This window comes from Vigna angularis, chromosome 2, assembly GCF_016808095.1.
Source record: "Vigna angularis cultivar LongXiaoDou No.4 chromosome 2, ASM1680809v1, whole genome shotgun sequence".
In the NCBI taxonomy this organism is placed as follows: domain Eukaryota; kingdom Viridiplantae; phylum Streptophyta; class Magnoliopsida; order Fabales; family Fabaceae; genus Vigna; species Vigna angularis.
In genome coordinates, this window is record NC_068971.1 from 11,849,536 (window position 1) to 11,867,842 (window position 18,307).

At 35.2% G+C, this 18,307-nt stretch overlaps 1 protein-coding gene across 2 annotated transcripts; it reads left to right on the plus strand.

The window, feature by feature from the left end:
* The first annotated feature begins 252 nt into the window (after positions 1–252).
* On the plus strand, positions 253–8,145 carry LOC108321340 (phospholipid-transporting ATPase 1). Of its 2 annotated transcripts, XR_008247308.1 has the most exons (8): positions 253–2,581; positions 3,076–3,421; positions 3,562–4,336; positions 4,520–4,643; positions 4,834–5,053; positions 5,470–5,928; positions 6,023–6,336; positions 7,759–8,145. XR_008247308.1 is itself a non-coding variant. In XM_052873781.1 (7 exons), exons 1-7 carry the CDS (start codon positions 835–837, stop codon positions 6,219–6,221), a joined length of 3,870 nt encoding a protein of 1,289 aa, XP_052729741.1. In that variant the 5' UTR covers positions 253–834; the 3' UTR covers positions 6,222–8,145. The 2 variants fall into 2 exon arrangements, 1 of the variants encoding a protein (XP_052729741.1); XM_052873781.1 differs by having other exon boundaries at positions 6,023–8,145.
* Positions 8,146–18,307: the final 10,162 nt, after the last annotated feature.

Below are 18,307 nucleotides of genomic sequence, written 5' to 3' on the forward strand. Positions count from 1 at the left end.
CTAAAAGTTGGGATAACTTGTCTTTTGTTTTATAAATCGTAAAAAGTACCGTCAATTTTAGTTATTTAAATGTAAAAAGAAAACATTTTTAATTTATATAAACCAAAATTTTGGATCAAATACATATAAATAGTTGATGAATTTTAAGAAGTAAAATTATATATTTTTAAGTGAAAATGTGATTATTAAATATAATATATATATAACTTAATTTTTTTTTTTTGAAAAAGAAGGGAAGAGAATGGATAGTAATGGCATTGGATGGTGGTGGCCCGAAGAAGAGAAGAAACGCGAAAGAGAAAGAAGAAAGGAAGTAAGGGAAAAGCAAAGCATTGGATTGGTATTGTATTGCTATTGCTATTGCAATTGCAATTACTGTTGTTATTGCTATTGGTGGTTCACCGTTCCTCTCTCTCTCTTTTCTCTTTCTCTCTCTTCCTCTCTCTTCCTCTCTCTTCTGCCATCTCCAACTCTGATGCAACTTCCATCTCTCACTTTCACCCTAATCCAAATCTCAATCCTCGATCGCTTCTCTTTCCTCCCAACCACATTTCCCTTTCACTCTCAATTCTCACATTCTAGGGTTACTCCGCCCTCCCATTTCTCAACTTTACTCATTATTTTCTCATAATCTAATCCAATTCCACCCTCAATTTACGCTTAATTCACCAGCTAGGTTATTTATTTATTATTGTTTCTGTTAACGGAGAATAAGTTCTGCTGATTCCAAAGTCTCAGATCTCGTTACTTTTACATGGATTGGGGTTTAACTATCCCTTCCGCCACGCTCGATTTGTGTAGCTGTGTTGATACAATGCGATTGGAGAAGTATTCATGAGTTCCGATGAGACCTTGCTATTGGAATCGGATCCACGTCCTGTGATTGTTCACCGCCGCGGGAAATCGGGTTCCCGGACCTACCTCTGTGGCCATGGTTCCTTCTCGTCTTCGGTGTTCGAGGCGGCTATTGCTGACATCGGCGATTTGGATGTGAAGGAGCGAAACAAGGAGGTTTTGTCTAGCGATTGCAGCTTCCAGACTGCGTCGTTTAGTAATAGTAACATCTCTGATAGGTGTGCTGTCGAGTCGAAGTTCCCCTGGCAGTTTCCCTTGGAATGCCCCACGCGCGAGAGGAGGCGCTCGGCATCGTGGGGTGCAATGGAACTGCATGGTGCTGATAACCGGAGTGTTCCCTTTGAGATATCCGGAGCTTCGTCTCATGTGCAGGATAGGTTGAATAGTAAATCGCAGAGGATTAGGCATAGGAGTGTGCAATTTGATGATCCTGCTTTTCAGGAGGATGGTGCCAGGTTGATCTATATTAATGATCCCAGGAAGACCAACGACAAGTATGAGTTCACTGGGAACGAGATCCGAACTAGTAGATACACCTTTGTTACCTTTTTGCCCAAGAATCTTTTCATTCAGTTTCATAGGGTTGCGTATCTGTATTTCCTTGCTATTGCAGCGCTCAATCAACTTCCTCCACTGGCTGTGTTTGGGAGGACTGTGTCTCTTTTTCCTCTGTTGTTTGTGCTTTGTGTCACGGCTATTAAGGATGGCTATGAGGATTGGCGGCGGCACAGGTCAGATCGCAATGAAAACAACCGGGAGTCTCTGGTGCTTCAGTCCGGTGATTTCCGATCGAAGAAGTGGAAAAAAGTACAAGCTGGGGAGGTTGTTAAGATCTTTGCTGATGAGACAATTCCGGCTGATATGGTCTTGTTGGGGACGAGTGATCAAAGTGGGCTTGCCTATATTCAGACCATGAATTTGGATGGAGAGTCAAATTTGAAGACAAGGTATGCTAGGCAGGAAACAGCTTCGGTGGTTACTTCGGAATCTTGTGATGTTTTTGGTGTAATTAGGTGTGAGCAACCGAACCGGAATATTTATGAGTTCACTGCTAACATGGAGTTCAATGGACTTAAGTTTTCCCTTAGCCAGTCAAACATTGTTCTCCGTGGCTGCCAGCTTAAGAACACGGATTGGATAATTGGTGTTGTAGTTTATGCAGGGCAGGAAACAAAAGCAATGCTGAACAGCGCAGCTTCTCCTTCCAAGAGAAGCAGACTTGAAAGTTACATGAACAGAGAAACCCTTTGGTTGTCTGTTTTTCTTTTTATCATGTGTTTGGTTGTGGCCATTGGGATGTGTCTTTGGCTGGTACGCCACAAGAACCAGCTGGATACCTTGCCTTACTACAGAAAAATATACTTCACCAACGGACCCGATAATGGAAAGAAATACAAGTATTATGGGATTCCAATGGAAGCATTTTTCTCCTTCTTGAGTTCTGTTATAGTGTTTCAGATAATGATACCAATATCTCTTTACATCACAATGGAGTTGGTTCGATTGGGTCAGTCATACTTCATGATTGAAGACAGGGATATGTATGATGCCAGCTCTGGGTCAAGGTTTCAGTGTAGATCATTAAATATAAACGAAGATTTGGGTCAAATACGCTATATATTTTCGGACAAGACTGGAACACTCACAGAAAACAAAATGGAATTCAAGAGGGCAAGCGTACATGGGAAGAATTATGGGAGCTCCTTGCATGCTGTTGATCATACAGGTATTCAGTGTCTTCTTGAGATTAACAGAAAGTGTTAATTTCTTGTGAAAGTCTGAGAAATGTATCGGATAGTTATGAATTTTGATTGCCTTTTCATGATAATGATTGTTTTGCTGGCATGAAAATTGGGGCCAAAGTAACATCTGCTCTTTGGCTGCTATTTTTCATTCAATTAATTAAATTTGATTCTGGGATAGACCTTGCAAAAATGCTCTGTGAATATATAAATCTCTGTAATTATTGTACGAGGAGAAGAGCTTACTATGAGCAAGATGATATTTTTCTATTCATTGTTCAATTTCTTCTGACTGGTTTGCGAATTTGATGAAATGGATTTGTCTGTAACTTAGGATTCAATCACATATCTTGAATTCCTGGTCTAACGTAGACGCTGTCATCTGTCTGAGTTTTTGTCAGAAGTCATCTTTAAGCTTATGATGAATCGACAAAATGCTGGTACATATGTCACAAAACTCTTTTTCTTTTGACTGCAGCTGTGGATGTTACTCCTAAACGCAGATGGAAGCTCAAATCTGAACCTGTAGTGGATTCTGAACTGATGATGATGTTACGGGAAAACTCCAATAGAGAAGAAAGAGTTTCTGGTCATGAGTTTTTTCTTACACTGGCTGCTTGTAACACTGTAATCCCTATACTTGGTGATGGTGGATTTTCAAGACATGGAACAAATGAATTAAAAGATGATATTAGATGCATTGATTACCAGGGAGAATCTCCTGATGAACAAGCTCTAGTTTCTGCAGCCTCTGCATATGGATATACTCTTTTTGAACGTACATCAGGACATATCGTTATTGACGTCAACGGTGAGAAACTCAGGTAGATGGTAACTTCTTTTTGGTGGGGAACTATTTGTTTTACTTTGTTTTGACTATGTTTCAAATATATAATTACTAAAAATTTGTTATGTAATTGAATAGCCTAAATATTTCAATAACATCAGTATCTGTGATATATAGATTGGACGTATTGGGTCTGCATGAGTTTGATAGTGTGCGAAAGAGAATGTCTGTTGTTATTCGGTTTCCTGACAATGCGGTAAAGGTGTTAGTCAAAGGTGCTGATACTTCAATGTTTAGCATTTTGGAAAATGGCAGTGAGAGTAACAATAACATACTGCACACAACTCAGAGCCATTTGAACGAGTATTCTTCACAAGGTTTGCGCACTCTTGTGATTGGCTCCAGGGATCTTTCTGATGCTGAACTTGAGGAGTGGCAAAGCTGTTATGAAGAGGCAAGCACTTCGTTGACTGACAGAGCTACTAAACTAAGGCAAACAGCAGCTCTTATAGAAAGCAATTTAAAGTTACTTGGAGCAACTGGAATTGAGGACAAGCTACAGGAGGGAGTACCAGAAGCCATTGAGGCTCTACGGCAAGCTGGAATCAAGGTCTGGGTTCTTACTGGTGATAAGCAAGAGACAGCAATTTCAATTGGTCTTTCCTGCAAACTTCTTAGTGGAGATATGCAGCAGATTATTATAAATGGCACTTCAGAGGTTGAATGTAGAAGTCTTCTGGCTGATGCTAAAGCCAAATATGGTGTGAAATCTTCAAGTGGAGGTCGTCGGAGTTCGAAACACAAAACCAATGCTGGACATGGAGATCTTGATATTCCCAATGGTTTCCCCAAATGGAATCCTGGAAAGGAAGAGGGCACTATTGCTCCATTGGCACTTATAATTGATGGCAACAGTTTGGTTTATATTTTGGAGAAGGAACTAGAGTCAGAGGTAAAATTGTCCTTCCATTCTAACTTTTTTTGAAATATTAATAACTTATTGGACGTGTAAAACTTACTTTTTATCTCAGTGTTGTTCTATTGTTGTAGATTAATATACCACAGATTTTGATGGAGGTTGTTAAATAAAATTTTAAGGGTAAATATTGACCGATTTCCTATTTCCTTTCAACAGCTTTTTGACCTGGCAACTTCCTGCAAGGTTGTGCTTTGCTGTCGTGTTGCGCCCTTGCAAAAGGCAGGAATTGTTGATTTGATCAAGAGCCGGACAGATGATATGACACTGGCTATAGGCGATGGTAAGTTCTTTATAATTTTATGAAATGGCAGTTAATTTTTGGTTTTTCTTGGGGAGCCTGCTCACTGGTTGATAATAATTTGCCCATAAAGTTGAGGTCACCAAGCTTCGCTAGTTTTGCCAGGTGGATTTTAATATATAACTTGATTTAATGTGAACTAAATCTTTTTCGTTCTGATTACTTTCGACAGGGGCCAATGACGTGTCAATGATCCAAATGGCAGATGTTGGTGTAGGAATATGTGGGCAGGAAGGGCGCCAAGCAGTGATGGCTTCAGATTTTGCAATGGGACAGTTTCAGTTTTTAAAAAAATTACTTCTGGTTCATGGGCACTGGAATTATCAGCGTGTTGGCTATTTAGTTCTGTACAACTTCTACCGCAATGCTGTCTTTGTGTTGATGTTATTTTGGTATGTATGGTTACTCGTGTTTGTATGAGTTGGCCACTCTTAACTTCATTCTTTCAATATCCCTGATATTGCAGAATTTGGACAAGCTTGAATTAAAAGCATGTGATTTTCAATATTTATTCTCTCTGCTGATGATATTAATAGGCTGTGTGCAGATAATTGACCAAAGGATTTTTCTATATTTAGATGTTAACTTATGTTTATACAGCTCTATCTTATGATATTGTGATGCCAACGTGTATGGGGGAGATATATATATCTTCTCTCTGTTTTGCTATCCTTGTTGATATGTGTAATATGTAGGGCGTGCCATAAATTATGGGTTCAAAGATAAAAGTTACATTATTTTAATGATAGTTACATGTTTTTATGGGATTGTAAACATTCTGATGTAATAATGTCTTTCTATGTCTTAGGTATATATTATGCACGGCTTTTTCTACAACTTCTGCGTTGACAGATTGGAGTAGTGTTTTCTATTCTGTGATATACACATCTGTACCTACTATTATTGTTGGTATTCAAGATAAGGACTTGAGTCATAGGACACTCTTGCAGTATCCTAAGCTGTATGGTTCAGGTCACAGGCAAGAAGCGTACAATATGCAACTATTTTGGATCACTATGATTGATACAGTATGGCAGAGCCTTGTTCTTTTCTACATCCCATTGTTCACCTATAAGGACAGTTCAATTGACATATGGAGCATGGGCAGTTTGTGGACAATTGCAGTTGTTATCCTTGTAAATGTGCACCTTGGTATGGACATTAACCGTTGGGTATTAATTACTCATGTTGCGATCTGGGGTTCGATTATCATTACGTATGGTTGCATGGTGATATTGGATTCTATACCTGTCTTTCCCAATTACTGGTTAGTTACATAATTATTATGTAATATGTATTATTGACCTCGCATTACTGTGGGGTATAAGATATAACTAACTAATCCCTTGAAAACATTGCAGGACTATTTATCATTTGGCAAGGTCCCCTACATATTGGATAACAATTTTACTTATAATTATTGTGGCATTGCTCCCTCGCTTTATTTGTAAAGTTGTCTATCAAATTTTTTGGCCTTCGGACATCCAGATAGCTAGAGAAGCTGATTTAATGAGAAAACGACATGCTACTTTGCGGCCAAGGCTCCAAGTTTCCAGTTAACATGTGTTACTGTCCCGTGTCTTGTAGAAATTACGGAAATCTCAATTGAAGTGGCTTCCCTTATATTTTTCCATCACAATGCATTCTTGTGAGAGTTGGTTGCATAAGTTACAAGGTATGGGCATGCTTTCTCTATTTTTCTGTTCTTAATGTTTGCTGTTATTATTGTTATTATTATTATCACAATGATGATGATTTTTCATTTTTCTAATATTATTTTCAGCACACTAGTTTTTTCGGGTTTGGTGGTTGTCATTATCCAATAATAAATTCATTTTAGATTGCAAATTGACCAACCCATGTTCATATTAGCCTGTCTGAGGTTAGAAGACATCCATTTTTCCATTAAAGTGGTAATTTGTGAACCAGGATAGATACAGAAATTGCCTAAGGAGTGGTAGAAGGCTTAGACATGCATAATATTCAAGAATTATAGCTCAAGGTACTTGGTTGAATAATGAAGTACCACTTCTGCTCTGCTGCGTTCACCCTCCTCATTTGTTCTTCAGGAGTGTGTGGACTCTAGGCATAGTCTACTCTAATTGTATGTGGAATGGAAAGAGTAATGTTTAACATATAGGATAGTTGAGATAGGATAGGAATTTATTTAAATTTGGGTTTCTTAAAGAAACTAATTGGTTTATCGTAGAAACTAATGGGTTTTATTAAAGTTTGTGCTACTGTTTCAGTGCCTTTTTTCTTAGGATGACGAACAGACACATAAGTTCTTGTTAAACATGAAGACGGAAAATTGTTTTTTTTTTAAAGAGTTGCATGGCGCAAATTAACATACGTTAAGCAACTCTTCCGACTGTTACAACGTGTCACTCAACGGATAGATGAATCTGTCTTTTTAATTGTCTGTATTCATACTTTTGTTTATGTAGACGACTATAGATTTTAGTGATAAACAATGGAGGTTTTCCCCCCAACGCATCTTTGCATCTTTTAATGTAGTAAGTTGTGAATAAGGGACCAAATGTCTTTTGGCGTCTACAAAGTACTGCTAGCATAATTTGCTGGTTCTGAGACAAGGATCTTTCCATCCTTGTATCCGAATGGGTTGAGAGTTAGGTAAAAAATGTGCACCACTTTTGCAGTCTGGCTTTAGTTTTATTGGCCATTTGTGTATAGGAATCTACATTGGCTCACTTTAGTTTGTATAATCACCGAGCCTCATTTGGTCAAGAATGGATTTTGTTGGATCATGGTGTCTTGTCAGCGCACACATTTATCATTTCTTTTTTCTTGCGAGTGTTGGTAGATTTTTAGGGAAATCTACATTCAAAGATTTTTGCAGTCGAAGTTAGGCAACTAACTGAAATGATTCTGTCACAAGTTTGTCTTTCCCAATCTCTTCATGTCATACAGTTTTTTTTTTTTTGGTGGTTTTAAAAAGCAGTATGTCTCATTGTTTATATTGTGCTTACACTTCCTACATGTTTAAAATTTGTCGACCACAAAAGTAAAGATCACTCTTGTAGTATGTTCAAATTTTGCTGCACCAGTCGTGATTTTTGTGGTCTATATTTTCCAGTTGAGAGATGGTGAAGCAGACTGCTGTGGTGTAAGACAAATGCTGGGCATCCGAAATAGTAACAGATTATGTCGTTGGGAAGCACAAGGCCAAGGTTGGCATATAGCTTGCCTGGTTTTTCAAATGCCTCGGGTCAAGACAGGAAGGTAAATAGATGGAAGTTGGACAGACTCAGGTATCTGAATCATCAACGATTTGATGTGGGTGGAATTTTAGTGGCGACTTGTTAATAATGATCCACGATCTATAGAAAATAGTGTGGGAGAGAGAATAGAGTGTAACTAAGTGTACTATATTTCTGTAAAAATCAGGCTTGAAAACGTCCTTTAAAAGGATAATCTCTCAGGAAAGGGCATAATGAAAAGAAAGAAAAGGTAATTTTTACAATCTCTGCATCTCATCTATTACAATCTGGGGTCTTATGTTTCCTAGTTTCATTTAATTGCTATGATTAGGATGTACCTTTTTGGCGGTTAGAAAATGCTTCTTTGGCTGAAATTAAGATTTATTTATTATTAGGAAAAAGTTATTTTGCGTTGAATACTAAATTTAATGATTTTTTTTAATTTTCAAATATTTTATTAACTATTATCTCAATAACAATAGTTAATAATAATAGTTAATAAAATGGATTAAGAAGTAAATCGTGCTTCTTTTTCATAAATATGAAGATCCATTAGTCATTTTGGAATTTCTTGGAGGTTGGAGGTTTTCCTCGGAAGTGAATTAGCATGAATCTTTAACTTTTAGAGGGATAATGTAGGAAAAAGAATAAAAATGAGGCAAAGAGATCAAAAGTCATGGAAATAAGAGAAGGATATTTTCTCTTCATTTTTTACTATCTTTCAATATGATTGTGGTGCTGAAGAGTAGTAATTTATCTTGGGCAATTAGATTCAAAGAAAATAAAGTATACAATGGACAAATAACTCTTTTAAAACTATGATTAGATTTATTTATACCAATTTAAACGTAATATTACATTATGATGGGTGGATGAAAAAATTATGAAGAAAATGTACTTGTGATATATATATTGAAGTAACGAAGTCTCGCGAATGAGGAAGATTATATAGTTTCTTCAGAAGTTATGTCAATTAGTTTTAAATTGTTTTCATTTGTATATTCTACTATTGTATTTTAAAAGCTTTCTTGTCAAGTTAAAAATAATCTTAGTAAAATTAAAAACTTAAGTAAACGTTTCACTGTGTTGATTTCTGCAATGGTAAAAATATAATAAAATCCAAATTATTTAGAAGGATGAAGTATAATTTTAAAAGCTTTTTAAAGAAGAAAAAGAAAATACATACAAAAACTGTTACCTTGAAGACAGTAATTTTTAAAAATGCTACTTATCATTTTAACAAAAATGTAATAAGGTAGTACGGTTAAATAAACTTGTTAGGTGTTAAAAAACCAATAAAAGACACTTGAAATGTCTTTTGTATTACAGGCTAAGGTTATGTTTGAAAATATAACTGAAAAATTAGTTTTGGCATTGATACTAGAGATTTGTTAACTAAATAATTACATTGGAATTATTTGTTTGAAGTATGGATAATGATATTTTGACATGAATTTTTTACAACATTTTGACACTGTCATATGTCGTGATGTTAGTGGTCTATGTGTAAAAAGAAATTAGAAAACGTAAATGATATGGAAATGAAGGACGACAAGGGTTTCAAGTGCTCGACTTCATTTTGGGATTTCAAAAATAGAATATCTCTTTGCGTTGGAGAGAATCCTAGAGAGAAGGAGCACCCAACAGACTCGCGTCGTGGTGAGCAGAACCATCGTTTGACAAAGTTTTAACCATTTCGCAGACCGACGTGTTCTCCGCAGCACATTCCGCCGCCGTTCCGTCCTTTGGAAACAACGTCCACTGAAAGCGTAACCTTTCCGCCATTCCGTCTTTCCGTCGTTTTGCCTTTCCATCGTTTGACATACAAGTGATGTTCAAGCAATTATTATGACATTTATATCAAACTCTATCCTCAAGGAACCATTCTTTGTAAAACTTTTGCTGTAGAAACTGTATTGGTATCAAAGGCAAAATCATTGGGGACTTTAGGCAAAGCTTTTGCACATGCAAGTCAACTATGAAAATGTTATTCATTTTGAAGTGTAGAAAATTTTTTCTTAACAGTTATTGCACATACAAGTGATGTTCAGGTAATGATTATGACTTCAATATCAAACTCCATCCGCAACCAACCATTCTTTGAAAAACTCATGGTGTAGAAACTGCATTAGTACCAAAGGCCAAATAATTGGGGATTTTAGACAAAGGTTTTGCACATACCGGTCAACTTTCAAAATCGCATTGAATTTGAAGTGCAATTGTTTTAAGACTTATTGCACATACAAGTGATGTTGAGGTATTCATTATGACATTTATATCGAACTTCATCCCCAAGGAACCACTCCTTTTAAAACTCATGGTGCAGAATTTGCATTGGTACCAAAGGCCAAATAACTAGGGACTTTAGATAAAGGTTTTGTACAACCACGTCAACTATGAAAATGACATTCACTTTGAAGTGCATAATTTTTTTCTTAACAATTATTGCACATACAAGTGATGTTAAGGCGATGATTATGACATTTATATCAAACTTCATCCCCAACAAACCATTTTTTGTAAAACTTTTTCTATAGAAACTACATTCGTACCAAAGGCAAAATAATTGGAGACTTTAGCCAAAAGTTTTGCATAGACAGATCAACTATGAAAATGACATTCATTTTGAAGTGTAGAACTTTTTTCTTAACAATAATTGCACATACAAGTGATGTTCAGGCAACATTTATATCGAACATCATCCCTAAGGAACCATTCTTTGTAAAAATTTTGCTGCAGAAACTACATTGGTACCAAAGCAAAAATAACTAGGGATTTTAGGCAAAGCTTTTGCACAGATAAGTCAACTATGAAAATGTCATTCATTTTGAAGTGCAAATTTTTTTGCCTTAACAATTATTGCACATACAAGTGATGCTCAAGTAATGGTTATGTTATGACTTCAATATCAAACTCCATCCGCAACCAACCATTATTTGTAAAACTCATGGTACAAAAACTGCATTGGTACCAAAGGCCAAATAACTGGGGACTTTAGGCAAAGGTTTTGCACAGACATGTCAACTTTCAAAATGACATTGAATTTGAAGTGCAATTTTTTTTTATACTTATTGGACATACAAGTGATGTTGAGGCATTGATTATGACATTTATATCGAAATTCATCTCTAAGAAACCATTATTTGTACAAGTTTTGGTGCGGAAACTGCATTGGTACCAATGACCAAATAATTAGGGACTTTAGACAAAGGTTTTGCATAGACAGGTCAACTTTGAAAATGACATTCATTTTGATGTGCACAATTTCTTTTTTTAACACTTATTGGATATAAAAGTCATGTGACACTTAAGGCAAATATTTTGAATATGTTCAACAAAGTTCATGCCATTCATTTTTTAGTGCAAAAATTTATTTTCATCATTTAATCTACATACAACCCTGTACATACCGCATTGAAAACAAATAATCACATCCACATTTCGTGGGGGCTGCAGTATAAACGTCCAAAAATGGTCATTCTTCTATTCAACCCTCTGCTTATCAACACCAAAAATAACACAATGATCATTCTTATCTTCAAATTTCATTATCAATAAATGTAAGCAATACATTTCCTTGAACATTTCTAACAAAATATATGTACATTCAGACCTAATGAATACATTTTGAAAAAGTTCTAAGAAAATCACAAATCACATTGCAAGAATCCCTATTGTACAACATCTACACAAGTCCTAAATCTTGCAACACTTCATCCCTCAGCACATTGTCAACATCCAAAATCCAATCGCAAACATACTTCTACCTAACCTGTTGCAGTTCCTCCTACAAAGAAAAAAATGCACACAATATCTATAAAATGTCCAATCTTCTATCAAAGCTCCAAACCATCAAAATTTTTATAACTTACACTTGTGTAATTAGGCATTGTTTTGCCTTCGTATTTCTCAACACCATCCCTCAACTCCATAAATTTCAAAACAATAACTCCACAATCATATTTACATCAAACAAAGTCCAAAATACAAATAATGTAATGGTACTTCAATGAAACAAAAAATATTATAATTAAAAAAAACAAGATTAAAAACTTACGAGTTCGGTTGGATTGGAGTATGCACGTGTTGCACCTGCAACTACGGTTTGTTGTCTTCATAACGATTGAACAAATGTCCAAAAAACAATTCAAGATTATGGGCCTTGGTGTCGCACCATGGCTGCAATCGAAACTACAAAAAACAAATGTCCAAATTTTCTTAGTATACCATTAACCTCAACTATGACTTTGGTGTCGCACTACGACCATAATCGAAACTATAGATTATTTTCAAGATAAATAACCATTAACCAACACTTTTCAAAGAAACTAATACATTTTCAATACATGACATTTACTTATATTGTTATGAGCTTCTTCTTTAATGCAATCAATTACTATCAAACCAAACATAATACAAAACCTAAGTCAAAATAACCCAACAACAACCACAAACCCAAAAAAAATTCAAACTTTCCACCTAAAAACCACATCAACGACAAAATGTTCAACAAAACTTCAAACCACACTTAAAGATACCATAATAAACACCCAAATAACACAACAACCCCTAAATGCCCAATTTTTTTTAAAGAACTTAAACCCACTAAACAAAAATAATGCATTTCCGAAAAGAACAGAGGCAAGCTTCAAAAACCACCTCCAATGGCAGTTTTGGAGTTTGGTGGTTCCAAACAGCGGAATGACGGTGTGTACAACGTTGCGATCAACAATGACACTCCGACGAACTTCAAACTCCGTCAACGACGGAGATGCTTATGGGGAGAGGGACGCTTGTGGGTGGGTGAGAGGAGGGTTCTCTAAAATGCTCTCGCACAAATCATCTTCTCTTTTTTCAAACCCCTCCAAATGAATCTCACCAAAAGAAAACCCTCCAACCCTTCAATTTCCACCTCATTTTCAATTTTTTAAAACATTTTTCACATGGACCAATAGATGAACGACACATGTCCAATGTCAAAATGTTATCAAACATTAGTGTCAATGTATCATTATCGTTCAAGTATACTATGTTTAGGTGAATGTTTGTGTGTGTGTTTGCGGCATAGGTGTATTACTTTATTCATAAAAATATTTTTTATGGTGTCTATAATTTAATTTTAAATGAAATTTTAACTCTTTCTTTTTTATTTATACATCAATCATTTTGATCTTGTTTTATGCATATTCAATTTTGTTTATTCCTTATTCAGTAGGAATTATTTTAGAAAATATATATAATGATGAAAATTCTAAATTAAGTTTAAGTATATAAAATATAATTTTACATATTAAGTTATTTTTTTCTAAATCTTATCCTTTATTTAAATTTTTTATGTACTTTATTAGGTTTTTTTATAGCTTTCTAAAATTATTCTTTATCCTTTTCTCTAACGGCGACTTTGAATATACAAAATAATCATGTATGATAAGAAAAAGTTTAATAGTCAATTTTGTCCCAAGTTTCGTTGATAAATCTCAATTTAGTCCCTCGTTTTAAAAGTGTTTGAAATAGGTCCTTACTTTCAAAATTTTGTTTCAAATTAGTCCCTTCCGTTAATATAACTAAACGACGTTAATGGATTGATGATCTGGCACAATGCAGTGGTGCATGTCGTTTTTAAATTGTAAGCGTGGTGACGTGTTACGAAGTTAGAGTTGAGCTGGATATTAAAGATTGGGTATTTGAAATTGGGGAAAAATTGATTTTAGGTCTTTTTCATTTCTGCGAGATTAAGGCATAGTTCTTCACCTACATTGCATAGAGTTGTTCACCTCCACTGCGAACACAGTACAATTGCTCTTCTTGTTTATCTTCTTTTTGTTTCTATTGTTTTTGTTTTGGGCTTCAATTTGAGTGTTTTATGTTGGAAGTAGTGTGGTGGTTCGTGGTTGGCGAAGACGTGTTCCCTCTTTCGAAGTTGCTTGAGGAAGTGTTTAACGACCCGAGACGAAACCAGCGAACACGCCACCACTGATTGTGCCTCTACCATCGCGAGAGCGAGGACCACCGTGACGTAGCGCCGTCGTGACGCAACGTGACTCCTATTGTCTCGAGCAACCCAACAGGTGCGAAGCACCAGATCTCGCAGACACATCTGAGCTGTTGTCACTCACGACCAAAGTTGTTTCTGCGTTGGCAACGAAAGACGTTGCCAATCGAAGGAGTCACGTCTTCACCAGAGGAAACTATCGCAACTCTAACAATCATTGTTGCACGAGAACCCCATCGTAGACGAAACATGCCAGCTTGAAAACTCAAACCACCGCGACCTAGTTCTCCTCCGTGACAAAAAATGCGAATGGAGAAGAAGAAAACCATCGAACCAGAAATCAGAATTTAAAGGCCATAAGCGTGGTGAAGAACACCGAAGGAGATGAAGTCAGTTTCGCAAAACAGAAGTGCGATGCACCAGAAGGCCAAGAGTCATTCCCAATTTTAGGGTTCATAAGCTTAGGGTTTCAAATTGGAATTTTTCCTTTCTGATTTTAATTAGGGTTCTTAATTTAAGGTTTTCTGAATAATTAAAATTGCATAAACATAAATGGATTCTTAATAAAAAAAAGTCTAGATTTCCTTAATTAAAATCATTGAAAGAGCATTTATGAAACATTTATGAAATTGATTACATAAACAATTCATAAGGTATTCATCGGTATCAGAAAAAAGGGTAACATTTATTAGGATTAAAAAAACCCTACAATTCATAACCTAATATCCCACAAATCAAAATGTCCTAAATAAAAACGACACGTCACCATTGCATTGTGCCAGATCATTACTTCATTAACGTCGTTGGGTTATATTTAACGGAAGGGACTAATTTGAATCAAAATTTTGAAAGTGAGGACCTATTTCAAACACTTTTAAAACGAGAGATTAAATTGAGATTTGTCAACGAAACTGGGGACAAAATTGACTATTAAACCATAAACAAATACTTCTTTATTCTAAATGTTTTCTATTTTTTTTTCACTTTAATTACGTATGAGATACATAGGATTTCAGTAGTTCTTGAGAATGTTTTGTTTTAATTAAATTTATTTCCTATCAGTACTTGATGGGTTAAATAAGTGGTATAGTTTAGGGTTATAAGAATCTTAGGATTTTTGAACTCTGGTCCCTACTTTCAAATGTTTTTTATTGGGAAGCAGAGAACTCAGATAAAGGGAGATAAACTTAGGTAACCATTTTTTAAATTCTTTTTAAAATGATATTAAATTGTATGCTAAGCAACAAATAATTAATGCTTGAATTTGTTGGATTGTACTGGTTTTGTCAGAATATTGAGATTTGATTTAACATATTTTTAACTTGTGTGGTTGACAAGTCTTATAACTACTCTTATATGTCAAAACTTCCTATAGCTTATGATCTTATTATGATTATGTTTACAAGAACATCATTATTTTAGAGGTTTTGATGGTGAGGGAAATACGTAAATAAATTAAGATATTTTATATTTACATTTTTTATTTTTACGTGTATTTATTTGAAGTATGTAAAATACATGTATAGTTATAGTTATGTGAAAAATATACATGTATTTTTTTTTCTTTGAATGTATTCCAATCATTATACTTTTACATATAATACTTGTAACATCCCAATTTAGTAATATAAAACTACTAAAATGAAACATTACATAGATAATGATATAATAAGAACTACAAATTAACTGTGAACTAAATTCTTCACCTGAAGAATTAAAGGTTCAACCTAAACGGCAAACTTCACTCCTAATCTCCCGCTGCGACAACTGAAAGATTGTATCCTTAAGCTCACACCATCAAGGTGATTATTGCAAAAGAGAAAACAACACACAAAAACATACCACAGAAAAACAAAGGTAAGCTAGTGTAATTTAATAGTCATGTAAGCATATAATTCAAACATACAAGTCAGATAATAATACACATGTATAAAACATATAAACACATATTGACTGACCACTTTAACTTGACTATCCGGACTAGTATGAATACATAGCTTTTGGTCATTCGTGCACTCGTGGGTGTAGTAACTGGAAACCCATCAGCTGCCACACGAGGTTAACCCATTATAACTCACCGTAAGACCCCCCCCCCCCCCCCCCCCCCCCCCCCCCCCCCCCCCCCGGCTAGGGCCTCCTGCTATTCTCACGACATGACTTACCCATCTCTACTTGAGACTTGGTAATCATTAGAATGTCAGGATGAACACCGTGGATTTCGTTGTCCATATTCATACTATAATACCACCTTAATAACCAATCACTGAGACATTCCTCCTTGGAGTTCTCTTTTATACCAGTTGGAACATTATGCCTTCTTCGAACATTAATACAATTTCTCATACATAGTAGATTAATGCAACTATAATAATCAATCAGAGCCAACCATGAAATCAACACTTGAATACCAAATAACATTTCGTAGAAGAAGACCAAACGACAACAATACAACCCCTGAACATGACCGAACGGAAAAGATCAATATAACCTACGAACAAGACTGAACGGGAAAACTAACAACATGCGAACATGACCGAACGATCATTTAAGGCTCAAGCATAAGCCTAACACAGTTTGAGGACCGAACCCTAAAATTTAAACCGAACACTTATGTAAGACTAAGCGGTCTTTCACTATCCACAGAATAAGACCGAATGGTCCATACTAGGTAAGGCTGAGGAAATGGCCGAACACTATTAAGGACCAACCACCAGGGAAAGACCAAACACTAATACAAGTCCAAGCACTACCAAGACAAAGCACCCACCTAAAGCCGAACACTCTGGACTTAGATAGAATACTCTGTTAGGACCGAACACTAAAGCATGACCGAACGGTCATTAACAGGTAAGGCCCATCAGAGGCCGAACACAGTTAAGACCGAACACCAATACCAGACCGAGTACTAGTGTAAGACCGTTCGGTCATTAATTGAAAACTCCACAGAAGCATAACTCAGTTAAAACCGAACACAAGAGGGAGACCTCTCCACACCTAATACCGAACGGTCATGAATTGGTAAGACTCTAAAGAGACCAAACCCAATTAATGACCGAGTACCTAAACACGGCCGAGCGGTCAACAGCGCATGGCCGAAGGGTCAACAACGCATGCTCCGCGTTCTACATAATTCTGCAAAAATATATGCAGAATTATGAACAACTCCTAAGATAATGAACTGAGTGTTTAGAAATTTCTATTTATACTGTTAGTGTATTTCAACATTAAAAGCTCAGTTCAGTTATTTTAATACCTCTATCTACTCTGTTATTCTATTTTTTGAGTCTTTACAGTACTAAAACTTTTATTTTTAATATATATTTTAATTAAATTTATAATATAAAAAAATAACATTAAGTAGAAATCATATTTTCATTATGTGTGGTTAAAATTTTTGTGCAATATAATATTATGTTGAAATAATAATGGTAATAATATAAATAATATAAAAGTTAAGTTGTAAGAACCTAGAAAATAGAGTATTAGAGTTAGTAGGTGTATTAAAATAATGAGACAAAGTATTTTATTTTAAAATAATTCAATAATATAAATAGAATTTTCTAAACTCGTCTCATTACTTAAAATATCATCTATCTCTCTAAACCTTTTCTCTTTGCTCTCTCTCACATCTTTCTAAGATTTCTCATCCCTTGATCATCTGTTTGATGATCACGAAGTTCTTAGGAGATCACAACTGAGTTATCTCCACATCTAGCCAATCAATTTCAAGAATAGAGCAAGTAAGTTTTGACTTTTTTTTCCTTTCATTCCAAATATATTTTAGAAGAATCTGGTATTGCTGCATGTGTAATCATGTCTCTCCTACTCATTCTTGGTTCATCTAGAGTTCTAAGGACTCTGTCCGTTTTCAATTTGGTGTTTTGTAGGTTCATCTAGGTATTCCTTGTGGTTCGAGTAATCAGCGAAGCGTTCTATGAGTTGGGGCTATTTTTTGTAAGGTAAGAAAAGCTAGACCTTGCCTTAGTTGTGTTTGTAGTATAAATTTAATATTTCTATGATTTATAGACATATTAGTGAAATTGGTATAATTGGGTAAATGTTATGTATGTTAAATTGATGTTTTAATAATATGGTGTTGTGTACAATTGATGTGATGAAATAGTGATGTTGGATATTGTTATAATTGTGTATAATAATGATGTGTCATTGTTTAAAACTAAATTCAAATGGTTGTTGAAAGTATTGGTTAAGTCTCTTAGGTTTCAAGCTTAAAAATACAGGGTTTTGGTTAGTGAAATTGAGAAATAGGTATGAAAGTGTTATGGTAATTGATTTGGTCTTGTCATGAGGTAAATTGGGATTTGTAGTTGAAGTTTTCAAATGTTTTTGGTGTAAAAAGGGGATTTTGAGTAGTGACATTTTGGAGTAATGAGTATAAACTGTTTTAGAAGGTTAGATGTCTATTATTATAC